The following is a 14,569-nucleotide window of genomic DNA, read 5'->3' as shown; positions in this document are numbered from 1 at the left end:
TCCGCATCGCCCAAACCGGCAAGGCGGGCCCGCTCGCCCTAAAGAGTTAGCGGTAGATCATGTGCCTTGCATCGGGGTTGCCATTGGGGGGATCCTTCCAGTCGAATAACTCGACATGTCGCGGCATCCTCCGAACATTCTCTGGGTCTTGCATCTTTTACCTGACCCAGGCCGGGAGGACAAAGCACTCGGGCAGCGAGTAGGTCGTGTCCATTCACGCGGCAGCGGGGAAACCTTAGTAGTTAGTACTACTACGCTTACACAATCCAGCGGGGAAGACCATGGGCCACTCAATCATCGATGACGCCAGAACGGCCGATGGCCAGCTCTCTCCCAGCAATACGTCACTCGATGCTCATCCCGCGCCGCCTCCCTGATTCCCTTCTACGGTCACCAATAAATATCTTCATCCCGGGATGTCTGCTTCTTAATCTCTCCTGCTTAATTTCTCCAGATTATCATAACCTGCTATTGTGAGTTGCCATACTAGAGCCGGGAGCTAGAGCTAAACGAGCTAACATCGGAGAGAAGTGAACAATAACCGCAGCGGCTCAACATAGGTTCTATATCTCGCCAGGATGAAGCTACATTTGGCTTCGTGCTTGGTGTTTGCTCTGGCAACCGCTGAGGCGGTTGGAGCATCTAGCTGGTTCAGCAAAGCTGGTATGTTTACTCTATACCTTCTACAATTGATGTCATTTCATTTGGTCTTCTTCAGAGTTGCGTCACTCACTAACACACCTTAGTCTACAATAAATGGCATGAAACGGAGTTAGAACGGTGGCTTTCCGATCATGGTACGATAGAAAGCCCCCCCCCCCCCCCCCCCCGGCGTCCTCGATGCATAGCATTGACAAATCCTTTAGACATTCCCTACCCTTCTCCCGCCGATCGCAAAGATCTCGAGACCCTAGTGAAGTCCAATTGGGATACCAAAGTGCAGAAGCCCTTGGGACATGCTGCTGAGCACTCCACTGATCACTGGCATAATGCCAAAGAATGGCTCTTCGACACGTGAGTGAATGCAAGCTAGATCTAATGAACCGCGCACGTGCTAACATCTGAACAGGTGGTCCGACTCTCAGTTGAAGGCATTCCTCGATCGCCATGGCGTCCCTGCTCCTCAGCCACGCAAGCGTGATGTTCTTCTGAAGACTGCCCGTGAGAACTACGAGACGATCGCCCACAAGCTTGGGGAGGCTGTTGCTTACCCTGGTAACTGGGTTTATGAGCAATGGAGCGAGTCTGATTTGAAGGAATGGCTTGATGAGCGTGGCTGGCCAGTCCCGCAGCCCACAACGCGGGACAGGCTTATTGCATCCGTACGCCGAAATGCTCGATTGGCTAGTTTGCATGCGAAGAACATCGCCGCCTCCGCGTCTGCCTCCGCAGAAGCTGCGCAGGCTACTCTGAGTGATGCTCTGTTCAAAGCTTGGTCTGATTCCGACTTGAAGAAGTTCCTCGATGAGCATGGTGTCAAGGTGCCGCAAGGTTCTAGACGCAACGAGCTGGTGGCTCTAGCTAGAAAGCATCGCGCTTCTCTGGTCAGCCAGGCGTCTGAGGCTTCTGCCACCGTTTCCTCCACCGCTACTGAAATCATCGGTGCCGCTACATCTAGGGCAGGTAACCAATACGCCCAAGCCACCGATGACGCGCAGCTCAAGGCCCAGGAATCATTTGATGCGGCAGTTGACACCTGGTCCGATTCGCGTCTGAAGGCCTTCCTTGATGCCCGCGGGGTTCCTGTGCCTCAGAGCAGCAAGCGCGATGAGCTGCTCGCTAAGGTGAGGCTCAACGCCCACAAGGCAGCCACTGGCTGGACTGCCTGGACCTTTGATACCTGGGATACCGAGCACCTGAAGTAAGACCAGACCTACCAGCTATCGCATCTCTTGAAGTTGTGAACTAACATTATTCTAGGAAGTATCTGTCATCCATGAACGCCAAGGCTTCTCATCGCGCGGATATTACCCGCGACGAGCTTGTGAAGCAAGCCCAGGACACCTACGCCAAGGCCTCTAAGTCTGGAGGAACAAATCTTGCATCTGCTACCTCCTACATGGCGCAGGCCACCGACGCAGCCAAGGATTCCGCATTTGACACCTGGACTCATTCGGACCTCAAGTCGTATCTTGACTCGTACGGCATCCCAGTCTACCAGGGCTCTGGCATCAACGAACTCCGCGCGGCAGCTCGCCGGAACGCCCAGTACTTCCGATACGGCACCTCAAGCCCTCAGGGTACAATCTTTGCTAAGTTGCAAGATGTCAGCCAGTGGGTTCTGGATCAGTTGAAGATTGGCGCGTCCAGTGGTAGAGCCCAGGGCCAGGAAGCCGCTGAAAAGGCCAAGGCCAAGGGCCAAGAGGCTGCTGAGAAAGCTCAGGCTAAAGGCCAGGAAGCCGCCGAGAAGGCGCAGGCCAAGGGTTCCGATACGGCCGAGAGCCTCCGTGTCGAGCTATAACTCAATCTGATTTCTTGATGTTCATGTTGCCGGCTGGGCGTTGTTCGTGGGATACGACTTTATGACATCACATAATAACTGCACTATGCGGTTGAGACGGTCTATGATACTTGTTTCTAGTTGCGAGGTGCAAAAGCTGGACAGGGGAGGCTGAACTCTGGTTTAATGTATTAGTCTTTGAGAAATTCCAAACCATCCATTATAATTGTCCAATGGTACACCTGTCCTGAAATCTGGCAAGCTATAAGCGGGGTCCCAATACCGAAGATCCCGTTCCTAAACATATTGTCCCACCAAGGCATGTCTCATTCACCATCACGCTTTTAGAACAGTAAACACACGTGACCATCCCACTCACAGGTCAACCATATCAATATCCTCAAACCTACTCCATACATCTACCCTACTCAATCAATCCACTTCCCACACACACTCCAACCATACACAATCTCAACAATCCACCTCACGCACTCGCCGCCTCGGGATCCCCCTCCGCCACCAATTTCCCCACAACCAAATACTTCTCAGAGAACCGCTCCTCCCAAGACTGCAGGTTCTCCAACTGATCGGCATCCAGATCCTTCAGATCATCTAACGGCGCCTTAAGATCCTTCGTGAGCATCTCCTCATCGAAGCTCTGACAAGCCAGACCACGGGATGCGTCCCGACCAGCGAAGTTCTCGTACGGTCCGCCCTGTACATTATTTCCCATGTTAGTTTGTTCTAATTTCCTTGCCTTTCCGCTATGTTTGGGATACTGGACGGGGAAGGGGCGGGGGCATACTGGTCCGTAGAAGTTCTTCCCCGGAGTCACGTCAAAGACACGGCCCCGGACAGCGAGGTAGACGGGTTGGTTTCCTTCGCCGTTGTAGGGGAGGAGGGTGGTTGGGGTGAAGGTGCGGAAGACGACCGGGGCGGGGCCCTTGGGGAGGCTGACGGGGGCTTTGGGGCGGAGTTGGAGGTAGACGAGGATGACGAAGAGGGAGAGGAGGATGAGGTTGATTGGGGAGGCGATTGTCATGCTGGAGGGGGTTAGTAGGGGTTGATTTGGGGGGGGTGAGTCGAAGTTGGTAGGTAGGTAGGTGGTGGGAACTGACACTTCGGCGGGCGGCGGGACCGCTGAGTCTTTAGGGTGAATAGATGTTAGTTTGAAGCTTAGGCGTGAGGAGGAATCGGCGTACCTGGAGAGGACATGGTGGTTGAATAGTTGTTATGTGAATGGGTGATGTTGTAGACAGAAGTACCTGGGAGGTTGAGATGAAATTAAGATGATGACGCTGATGTCGGCGAGACGGCGGAAATCGCGATTATGACGACGTTGAGGAGGTTGGCCAATCAGAATAGGGCCAATGCGTGCGGAGACGCGGTCGGTACGGTACAGATACCGGTACGGGAGGTTTATCGGCACGTGCCGTGAATGCCTGGATGGTCAGGTATCCAGTCTGATGGAGGTTTGTTTACTCCGTCCCTTTTATGTTTACTATGGAGTTCTCCGTAGTCCGTCCTAGTTTGCTGATAATTAGTGAGTTACACTCGGATGATTAACCCAAAGAGAAGGATCATCAAACGATCAAACAGAACTGCGCCGAACCACTCGGAAGTGTCAGATCGTGCGACGGAGGATAGCGATTTAATTGCTAATTGCTACTATAATTAAGACCGCAAACATGGGGATTCTCTAATTGCGATGGAGTTTGGACTGCTCTCGACCATGGGACCGTTAAAATTAGAATGGAGGCCCGTCGTGAACTAACCGAATGATTCTGAAACAGGACCCCCCGGCGCCGGGTGCTGCTGTCAGTTGGTTTCTCCTTGTGCCCATTCGGATCCATTCTGCTCCATTCATTCATTCATTCATCCATTCATTATTCTCTTCTCTGCCTCCTGCAGGCAAACCGGTTTGTTTGAGGAGGGGCCGATTGCCGTTGGCCGTGAGCTTTCTTCCTATTATTTTCCTCCGCTTTGTCCTTCGTTCAGTGCCTGTAGTTGTTATCACAACTGACCACCGCTTTTAATTAGTACCCGCTCACCCCATCAGCTGGTCTCCTTCTTTCTCTCCCCTTCTCTTGTCTTGTTGAGCTTGATCCATCTTTGCTTCATTCGAATGACGTGCTGGCATGTCAGCTGCATGAAGCGCACCTACATCTTCACCGAATTGCTTTTTTATGTTAATCATCAACGGTTTTTGTGTCACTCCTTGCTTGGCCCTTTCATTCCTTTCTAGAAATTCCTTTTGAGGTATGTGCTAAGACCGGTCACATTCCGGACAATTCGACTCCAAGTCTAGCCTCGCGGGGTTGATACTTACCTGGGGAACTTTGGCTACAGACTTTACGCGCAAAATCCATACTGTGTAGACAAGATGTGGGGGAAAATGTCTTTCCATCGCTCGCGCAAGCCGGTGATCGGGAATCCCACCCTGATCGACATGACCTTGGATGATAGTGCCTACCGCTCTCTGTCCCCCGCTCGTGGCAGCCAGAGCACTGACAACCTGGCACATTCCAGGACTCGCCCGGCAATCGCACGGTCAGTCGTTCCTTCTTTTCTTTAAAGTGACTATCACTGGGCTCTCTGACTCGTTCCAGCAACCCTACTACGGACTCGCTCCTTCCTGCACAACACCCCGACACGGGTCGACGGGTCGCCTCCTCCCATGCTCTGGACATTGCGAGTGGTGACCCGTATCACCATCGCTCTATCAGTTTGTCACATAATTATCTCCTGGAACCAGCCACCTTTGGTCACGACCTAGGCCGACCTGAGAGTGCCAGCATTTCACCTCCGGACTCGCTCATTTCCTTCGGTCGCCCACCAGCGAGTCGCGACAGCTCGCGTGTTTCGCCAATAGAGGACGAATTCACCTACGATCTAAGCGCCGGGTCAATGGAGAACAAGGAAAACACCAAGTTTGCCAGTCAGTTGCCCGTCTTGCGCAAACGCGCCGACTCTCAGGCAGACCGGTTACAAACGCCAAAGTCCTCAAGAGGTCACACGACCAGATGGGACGACTTCTCAGGCGAACTGTCGCCTGGCGACTTGAGCAGACCTGGTCAGAATACCCCTGGCAGTGTTTCTTTTCGCACGGAGATCACAGCAAAGCCTCCATCGTCCCACAGTGCAAACATCTTTGGCTGGGGCAAGGACCATCTCAATGCCAAAAAGAAACCATCGGAACCACGCACGCGGCTATCGAAAACGGAAAATACGCTTCCACCCGGCTTGCGCGAGCCTTGGAAGGGACCTAGTGGACGATCTCCGATAGTGACCCCCATCCAGGAAAGACCGAGAGCTAAATCTCCACCACGTGTGCACATGGCGCGAAGTAATGATAGGTTGAGAGAAATGAACGGCGCGACTCCCGATTATGCTGCTGCCTGCGCTTTCGTTCCGACTGTCGTGACCACTATCACAGCTGGTGACCCCAGACCAAAGGCTTCGGAGAAGGTTAAACACGCGACAAGCAGGGATAACCTCCGAACACGAACACCCGAGGGACCCGCTCTGACCACTAGCATTAGCACTGCTGAGCCACCTCGTGTTGATTTTCCAGAGCCGGACTGGAAGTCATCGTTGGCTGATCTAAAATTAACCACCGATGATTTGGCCGAAGAGCCGGCGAGCCGGTTCAGTGCAACTACTTATGAGCCCACGGAAACAGGCAGCTCCATCGGCAGCGCGCGCGGTAGCATAGATGCCGCATCTCAGTCCACCGAACATCTTCCATCAATCATGTCTCGAAAACGCCCGGTACCTAGCGTTGTTGCGCCTGGGAAGAAGCCCACCAGGAAGCCCACGCCTTCTCAGGCCCCTGAAGCCGAACCGCCCAAGGATCAACTACAAGTTACGCCGCAGGAACAAGTTCAGAACCGCATCGAGACGCTGGAAGCTCGCAGAGACACCCTGGCGCGCCGCAAAGCGAATGTCAATACGATAATTTATGAATTAACTCAAGTGATCCAGCCGAGCTCCGTGGCTTACGACATGGCTGCCAGAGACGAAGTGAAGCGGACCGTGGCCAGTCTAGAAAGCGAACTGGCTGAAATCAAGAGAGAGGAGCACGAGATTGGTCTGAAGCTGTTCAGGGCTTGGAAGAAGCGCGACGATCTTGGGTTCGGTGGGGGCTCCAGCCTCTGGGTCAAACGGGTGACCAGTTGAACATCAGTCATGGCTTCTTGAACTCTCTTTCTGGGTATCACTTGAGCCTTCCTTTCCTTCCCATTTCCCTCTCTTGTCATTGCCATGATTATATCTTTTGCGCTATTGTTTGGCCAGATGTCCTGCTGCTGGATAGTGGCCGGGTCGTGTCTTTCAGCGTTGCGAATACCCCTGCGCAGCATACAGCAGGTTCATGTTTACTTCTTTCTAACGATGCCGGCGGGGCGTCTTTCTTTCTTACTGTGCAGTGCGCAATGATACCCTTTCCGCTTGTTGGGAGGCTCTTAATCCTAAAGCCGATGCTGGTGATTGATGATATGGATGATTCTGCGTGTTGTAGGATGGAAGCCAATGGGTATTCTGTTCTGTTCTGTTCTTTTATGGATGTTACTTGTGAATGACGAAAGGTGCATTATTGAAGAGAAATAAGTATCAAGAAAAGTGGTTGCTCAGGAAAATAGTGCTCCATGCCAATGCGAATCCTCCACGTTGCGTTCGTGGATCGTAGCTCGTTGTATCTCGTGAGAACATGCTTTGATGATCCCCATGGTCCGACTATTTCTTGCCCGACTTCTTGATGCCCTGAGCACCGGTGTTCAGGGGGCCCTTGCCCTTGGCCTTCTCCATCATCTCCTTCTTGGCCTTAGCATCTGTATAAACGGGACTGATTAGCATCGCAAGCACGAGATCTATATCGGCGAAACACGAGGGCATACCGGCTCTGAGCTTGGCCTGGTGGGCGAGGTCATCATCATCAAGCTCCTTCTTCTCCTTCTTGGCCGCCTTGAGGGGCTTGACCTTGCCGCCTGTACAGATGGTCAGTACTCTGTCGACCACGGTCAGATTTCCACAGCAATTCCGTTACCTTCTCTGCTTGCACCGCCCATTGTGTAGGTAGATAAGTGATCGAGGGAGAAAGAGGGGATAAAGTGGCGTTGCTGCGTGAGGAGGGGAAGAATCGGGCGGCGCAAAAAATCGGCTGCTTATCAGCGATTGTCCCGCGGGGAGGCACTAGCGCTGAAGGGGTTAGGGGGGAAATTCTCGGCGATGGGCTCACCGCCCGGCATCACCTCAGGCTCTCCTCCATCATTCCACCAAGCAGGTCAGTCCTCCACCGCCGTCGTTCCATCTTTCACCCACTCACCACTCATCTCCCCATCCCGGTTCCATCGTCACACAAGGCGCGGTCTATTTTCTGAACTCAGAAAGGACTACCAGAGCTCTTTTACCCCAAACAAGAACGTTAAACCACATAAAAACCACATATCTGTCTCGTGCTTTCTTGAGACAGTAGTCAAGGGCAAGGGCCGTGGCATCTTTAGCCGGTTGGACTTTCTCAAACACTCTCCCAAATCACGCGTTATCGGAAACGTTCTTGCTAACCGGACCTCACTTGTTCGGTCTCTGAAGCTGCTTGAAGAGCCAGCCGCATTTTCTAGTTCATTCACTCCCGGGTTCCCTCCTGGTGTGCATCGCATCGCAGCCATGGCATCAGGCAGGTCGAAGTCTCCATCGACCCCTTCAGAGGGTGAGATCATCGAATCAGGTTCAGAGACGAAGGCAACTACGTCGAAACTTCCTCTTAATGGCAGTCACATTAACCGTCCCACCAGAGATAGTACTGCATCCGCGACTCGGTCACCGCCCGCCTTGAGCAGGTCGCCACGCCATCGGCGATCAAGGACCAGGACCAGATCGCCATCGCGTACGCGCTCCCGTTCTCCCTACCGAGACCACAGAGGTTACAAGCGTCGCCGGGACGATGATTATGATTATGATCGCGAATATGATTATGACCATGACGACCGGCGTTACCGACACGACCCGCCCCGACGCGTCGGCTCCCGATACGATGACAGCCGATACTACGGACGAGGTCAATCCGACAGACGGGCTAGGCCATATCATGACTACGACCGCGAGGAGAACTATGGCGATGGCCTCCGGTACAGTGACGACTCGGATCGCCGGAGAGAGAAACGCGCTCGCACGCGGAGCCGGTCGCCATATCGCGAAGTCCGCAAGCCCAAGCAGTATTCAGGGGATGAGTGGGAATCTCAGAGAGAGGACAGTACTGCCTCACGGAATCACAGGAGGAGGCCTTCTATTGAACAGTCAGTGAGCGAGCGAGGGAACACCCCAGTCGTCGCTCCAGGTGTTAAACAAGATGCTGAAACTCAAAAACCTCAGGTGCAGCCAGCTTCTGCAACCTCTCATCCCCGTGGTGATAAGTATGTCGTTAGTCTATGTTGGGTTTCAATGTCAAGCTAATGACGTTTCCAGTGTGAATGAAATACCCGAGACACCAGAAGAGCACATCCCCGCCGAGCCCGTTGACGAAGCAGCCCAATTAGAGGCCCGCCGCAAACGGCGCGAGGCAATCCGGGCCAAATACCGAGGCCAGGCCACCCCGATGCGGCTGCAGGCGCTACACATTGGGGGCAGCCAAGATTCGTCCACCCCGAGCGTTGATACCGCTGCGTCGACCAGCGCTGTTTCTGGTAAGCTTGCCGCCTCGTTAGTCTAAGGAGTCATAGCTCGTTGTACTAGTTTGGAGGCTAATACCATGTTCATTAACAGAAGCAGCGCCGCTGTCGGCACCCCAGACACCTGCTGATAGTCCAGGGGAGTCGTTCACCGACTTCAAAATAGGCAAAGATGCTGATCTAATGAACAACGACGCGCCGGTGAACGGTGTAGATAAAGACGAACCATCTGCAGCTGACTACGACCCTACTTTGGACATGAAAGCGGAAAAGAAGAGGCATGGTACTGGCGGTGTGAACGAGGAGCTGTCTGCAGCGTCCTATGATGAAACGCAGACTTCCCGCCAGGACATCCTGATGCCTGACGCAGTCCAACCCCCCGAGCCTAAAGCGAAGGACCCATACGACATGTTCGCGGAAGATGACGACGACGATATGTTCGCTGAAGACACACAGGACACCGCGCAGCCGACGCATGCATCGGCCAAGTCGGCTGTCCCGCAGCCGAAGGAGCTCGACATCAGCATGATGGACAACTGGGATGATCCGGAAGGCTATTACAATGTGCGGCTCGGTGAGTTGATTAACGGGCGATACCATGTCCAGCAGAACCTTGGCAAGGGCATGTTTTCATCGGTAGTACGCGCCACCGACTCCAAGACTGGCGGCTTGGTTGCGATCAAAATCATCCGACAGAATGATACGATGAAAAAGGCCGGCATGAAGGAGATTGGCATCCTGGAGCAGCTTCACGAGGCCGACCCGGATGACAAGAAGCACGTGATCAAGTTTGAGCGGCATTTCGACCACAAAGGACATCTCTGCATGGTCTTTGAGAATCTGAGCATGAACCTGCGTGAGGTCTTGAAGAAATTCGGACGCGATGTTGGTTTGAACTTGCGGGCTATCCGGGCCTACGCCCAGCAGATCTTCCTCGGGCTCAGCTTACTCCGGAAGTGTAACATCCTCCACGCTGACCTGAAGCCGGATAATCTTCTGGTCAATGAGCAGCGCAACATTCTCAAGGTCTGCGACCTGGGATCCGCGTCTCCGGCGACGGAGAACGAGATCACGCCGTATCTCGTAAGTCGGTTCTACCGGGCGCCGGAGATCATTTTGGGCATTCCATATGATCACGCGATCGATGTGTGGTCGATTGGATGCACCTTGTTCGAGCTGTACACGGGCAAGATCTTGTTTACGGGGCGGAACAACAACCAGATGCTACGTTCCATCATGGAATGCCGTGGCAAATACCCGCCCAAACTTCTGCGGCGCGGGTCGCTGACGCCAATGCACTTCGATGACATGCTCAACTTCCTCAGCATGGAAGAGGACAAGATCACCGGGCGGTCAGTCACGCGGGTGCTAGACTTCAAGAAGCCGACGCGGGATCTGAAGACCCGGCTGATGGGAGGCAAGGAGACCCGGGGCATGACGGACAGTGAGGCGAAAGAGCTGGCCCAGTTTGTGGATCTGTTGGACCGGTGCTTGAGTCTCAACCCAGAGAAGCGGTGCACCCCGACGGAGGCGTTGAAACATCCCTTTCTGTGCCGGCCCAAGGTATGATGGATGAAGCTTCCTTGCGGCCACTCGTTGTACATATTATGTCATAGTAGGACTGCCTCGCTTTCACGATATGAATCAGGTATGCACAGCCACGGTAGACTCCTCCGTAGTCCGTACTAGTAGTTTTCGCCACTGGTAGCGTATGACAGAATGACTCGAACCCTCGAACAACAAAGGGCGGCGGATTCATCCGACCGAGCTTCCTTCCGGGGCGCGCGCAGTGGCAAACGGGGCGTTCTCACCCGGGTCCGTGGTCCACCGCGCTCGGGAGGCGACTTGACAGCCCGATCGATCCATGCCTTTCTAGAAGTCCATCCATTGCTCGATCAGCAGGTCATGATGATGAGGCTCTAGGCAGCCACTCGCTTTTACTTTACCCTACTCCACTCCATACCACTCCACTCCGTGTATCCAGCCCTATCTCTCTTTATTGCCTACATTTGCGGCACAAGATCTAGCCACTAGCGTGTGAGGAATGGGCTGGAGTGAGTCACTAACAGCCAGCCTTGATTCTTTGACTCTGCACAGATTGTGGTTGTGATGTGGAAGTGGAGCACTGATCATCGTTAGATGGGAGCAGATTCGCCTTCAATTTAACATCATCATTAGGATTCCATCGCTGGTATAGATCTCCTTCTGTGTTACCTAGTCCGTACTGTGTAGGAGTGCGATGAAGGAAAGCAAGGCGGGGTGGATGGGTGATCTATACTCATCCTAGTAATTGCGAATTGCGAATAGGATACTTTATATGTGCTACATAGTAATGTGATTAGTATAGGGTGCGATAATTCGGAGGATTAATGATATCATGGAATCATTCCTTGAATGGTGTATTTGTTTGGATCATCATACTTTGCGGTGCTATGTACCATCTTCGAGTAAGGGTGTGGGTAGGGGATAGATGGGTTGTTTGATTAAATGTACATTGTTCTATCTGTCTACTATAGTACATACCTGCCTTGTTATGTTGTTCTTAGTCGAATGGGGATAATTTATGAAAGTATTTACAGGTATATGTGCATGTGATTGATGTTATGATATGTTCTTGCGTTCATAATTGTGATAACAACAAGTGACTGGCTAGGTGAGGATGTTTACTGGGCCTTCTCTCTACTTTTGTGTCACAAATATTATGCTGTCTACTTTGAGTGATGTTATATTCCCTCTTCAGTTGCTTACCAGTAAATATACGCAGTACAAAGTATGTACGGAGTAGAACACCTATGAATGGCTGAACAAGTGGATATACATACTACTGTGGTAGAATGGATACGGTGAATAAGGCAAATATGCATAGCATACATACCTCTCCCCATCACCTACATACATACCGACATACATGTACTCCATTCTTAAAAGTATAATATGTGTCTGTACAGCACAGCCCACAACCCGCAACCCACGCAATTCTTCTCTACATAGTACACGGTATCCTATGTACTCCATACATGTACATAGCCACGCTGTACTCCGTACATGAGCCGCCTGCAGTTACTTCCACAGTACCATATACGGAGTAGTAAGTAGGCAAATATGTACCTCGGCATCTATCTAGTGGGCACCAGGTATATAGGTAATCAATATACCTAATAGGCAAGACCCTCAGCTGATATCATCTCCTACCCGTCCAATACATATTCAGTCACCGCAGATCCCAATCTCAGTGCCCGGCGCCATTGGCTGCCGAGAGGGGCAACTGTCAAAAGCAATTCCCGATATGCATAGGTCATAGGTCGTAGATAGTACATAGTACGTATGAGGCTGGCGTTTGGGCGGTTAATAGAATAGGGCGAAGCGAAAGACACCTAAGATTGATTGAAGTAGGCTGGATATTTGTTGATGGGGCCAATTGTGAATTCTCCGAGGTGGTACAGTTTGACTATCTACTATGTTCTTAAGTATGATGATGTTGTTCACCTGGGTAGAGAGTTGTTTGACTATGGAGTACGGTTGTCTGAACAATGTCTTTGGTTCAGTGGTGATGGGGCTGGTGGATCGGATTGCTTTATATAGTGCATGATGCAGCTGGAGGGTGTCCTGTTCCCGGAGTAGTGTATACAACTAAGGTGGAAAGCATATGAAAGTAGGAAAGAAAGGAGGCAAGTCCGTGCACCAGCCTCGATTCGTCGACGCGCCCATGCATGGCAACATGGACAATGCGTTCCCGCCAACCAATGGTCAGCGGGCCTGGCTGCCCGAGTCCCCACCGCCCACCCCTCGGACAGCAAACGTGGCAGCAGAGCAGCCAATCAGTACGCGCCATGGCTGTCATCCGATATTCTCGAAGCGGACGAACTGGGCCGTCATTGGCCCCGGCGCCCTTGCCTCACTTTATTGAGTTCGGTTGCACTGGCAGCGACCAGCAGCCAGCAGGGTCGCTGGTCGGTCGGTCGTTCGCATCGGGTCGAATCCCTGGATCGTTGTTCTTGTCGTGTACGGGATGATTCAGAAGGCGCCTGCTGGAACGGATGTTGTCGCTGGTCCCTTAACCTTAGTCTGGGACAGAGTCGCTGTGTTGGATATCTTCCTCGGGGGCTATCCTCATTGCCAACGGGAAAAAGACGGTGAGGTCTGTCCAGAGTGTCCATGCTCCAGCCTCTCTACCTATGGGGTCTACCTATGGGGTCTAACCTTAGTACTGTGTATGGCACTGGCAAACGGTTGCACCGTTGGCTGCGAGGCAAGGCGAGGAACTGAAGGACTCAGGTCTCAGGCAGACATGCTCGTCATTTTGGGGACGCGCCCCATCCAGCCTGCTCCGTTTGGTTCGATGTTTCGTATAGACATCCATTCGTTTCGGCTGCGAATCCTCCTCCACCACCCGCCCTTGTTAGTCAGAGCTGGTCCATGAGGCCCTGGACTCCCATGGGCAGATTAACAATGGTGGCCTCCTCAAACTTTGTCCCAGCATCACCATTTCGAGTAACCAACTGTAGGCATGTCTGTGGTGGAGTCGTGAGCTGGCAGTACAGACGACCACTCCCCTATACTACAGCCTCGGGAACTGTGTAGAAAGTGTACACGCCTCCAAGCCATGAGCCACCGCTGACTTTCTTTCCGGCTGAACCCCGGTGGTGTCCTCAGGTTTCACTCACCGAAGATCCAGCGCGTTGTGCTCCGTACTCCGAACGGGTGGTGGATTACTACGACATAGTATGACACAGTGGTTGGTACCTCTGGGTAGGAGATCCTGGAGACTGGGGATCGGTCGTGCCCTGTCACAACTCCAGAAACCATAATCAGACCGGGCGACTGACCATCATCCTTCCCTCCCGTCCTGCATTCAGAGTTCAGAACTTCAGACACGGACGGTGGGGCAAAGGAACCCCTCAACCAGTCATTTCTCCCTCCAGCCTCATTGCTACCACCCAACAAGGCATCCGGGCGCTGATACAATCGCCGGGGGGGTTGTGCCATGAGCTCATTTGTGCGCCCCTTCCTTCTTCCAGTCCCAGCGGCTGGAAGTCTGGAAGGCGACCAGGCCCCCGGACCAGCCGGCCAGGACCTATCGGGCGGTTCTTGACGAAGGAAAATGCCGCCCATCCAGGCGTGCCTGCTCAGATGACTCTCCAATCACACCCACGGGGGGCGGATTTATCTTCCCTGCGCGTCCGCTTGCAACCAATGGGGGGAATCCGCCCGGGCCAGCCTGGATGCAGTGTGGGTGGGGCCATCTGCACCCGAAAGACCTGTCACACCCACACCGCCTCCTGGCAATTCAACTTTCTCTCCTCGTCGATCCAAGCCCAGTCTGACTGTCTGAGAGGGCCCGTAAAACTGGAGAGCAGCACTAAAACCGGTACAGCCACGACGGCGGCGGCATTGGCCGTCGCCATCGGGTCTGCGCGGAGCCTTCTTTTTCCTCCTGGATGGCTCGATTGATTGATTGACTGAT

General features: G+C 53.1%; 6 protein-coding genes across 6 annotated transcripts; 4 read left to right on the top strand and 2 right to left on the bottom strand.

The window, feature by feature from the left end:
• The first annotated feature begins 125 nt into the window (after positions 1 to 125).
• ish1 (double-strand break repair enhancer MSC1) lies at positions 126 to 2,674 on the top strand. Its single transcript, XM_025719681.1, has 6 exons — positions 126 to 473; positions 529 to 663; positions 747 to 797; positions 867 to 1,014; positions 1,070 to 1,861; positions 1,921 to 2,674. Exons 2-6 carry the CDS (start codon positions 579 to 581, stop codon positions 2,459 to 2,461), a joined length of 1,617 nt encoding a protein of 538 aa, XP_025574073.1. The 5' UTR covers positions 126 to 473; positions 529 to 578; the 3' UTR covers positions 2,462 to 2,674.
• On the bottom strand, positions 2,614 to 3,998 carry BO80DRAFT_426119 (cytochrome b5-like heme/steroid binding domain-containing protein). The gene is made up of 4 exons (XM_025719680.1): positions 3,643 to 3,998; positions 3,559 to 3,586; positions 3,246 to 3,483; positions 2,614 to 3,155 (listed from the first exon to the last, which is right to left on the bottom strand). Exons 1-4 carry the CDS (start codon positions 3,653 to 3,655, stop codon positions 2,925 to 2,927), a joined length of 510 nt encoding a protein of 169 aa, XP_025574072.1. The 5' UTR covers positions 3,656 to 3,998; the 3' UTR covers positions 2,614 to 2,924.
• Positions 3,999 to 4,056: 58 nt separating this feature from the next.
• On the top strand, positions 4,057 to 4,564 carry BO80DRAFT_494475 (uncharacterized protein; the record flags this gene model as incomplete). The annotated part of the gene is made up of 2 exons (XM_025723878.1): positions 4,057 to 4,392; positions 4,481 to 4,564. Coding segments are annotated over exons 1-2 (258 nt in total), but the record flags the coding sequence as incomplete, so codon positions are not given.
• BO80DRAFT_409366 (uncharacterized protein) lies at positions 4,551 to 7,101 on the top strand. The gene is made up of 2 exons (XM_025717883.1): positions 4,551 to 4,990; positions 5,050 to 7,101. Exons 1-2 carry the CDS (start codon positions 4,824 to 4,826, stop codon positions 6,617 to 6,619), a joined length of 1,737 nt encoding a protein of 578 aa, XP_025574070.1. The 5' UTR covers positions 4,551 to 4,823; the 3' UTR covers positions 6,620 to 7,101.
• Positions 7,102 to 7,174: 73 nt separating this feature from the next.
• Positions 7,175 to 7,506, bottom strand: BO80DRAFT_446080 (translation machinery-associated protein 7; the record flags this gene model as incomplete). The annotated part of the gene is made up of 3 exons (XM_025721537.1): positions 7,175 to 7,269; positions 7,336 to 7,425; positions 7,485 to 7,506. 3 exons carry the CDS (start codon positions 7,504 to 7,506, stop codon positions 7,175 to 7,177), a joined length of 207 nt encoding a protein of 68 aa, XP_025574069.1.
• Positions 7,507 to 8,603: 1,097 nt separating this feature from the next.
• Positions 8,604 to 10,766, top strand: BO80DRAFT_426117 (putative serine/threonine protein kinase (Prp4)). Its single transcript, XM_025719679.1, has 4 exons — positions 8,604 to 8,733; positions 8,810 to 8,850; positions 8,903 to 9,120; positions 9,200 to 10,766. Exons 3-4 carry the CDS (start codon positions 9,033 to 9,035, stop codon positions 10,672 to 10,674), a joined length of 1,563 nt encoding a protein of 520 aa, XP_025574068.1. The 5' UTR covers positions 8,604 to 8,733; positions 8,810 to 8,850; positions 8,903 to 9,032; the 3' UTR covers positions 10,675 to 10,766.
• Positions 10,767 to 14,569: the final 3,803 nt, after the last annotated feature.

The sequence above is a fragment of the Aspergillus ibericus genome (genome assembly GCF_003184845.1).
Source record: "Aspergillus ibericus CBS 121593 unplaced genomic scaffold BO80scaffold_26, whole genome shotgun sequence".
Classification (NCBI taxonomy): Eukaryota; Fungi; Ascomycota; class Eurotiomycetes; order Eurotiales; family Aspergillaceae; genus Aspergillus; species Aspergillus ibericus.
The sequence above is the reverse complement of the archived record's forward strand: the minus strand, read 5'-3'. Positions and strand labels throughout refer to the sequence as shown.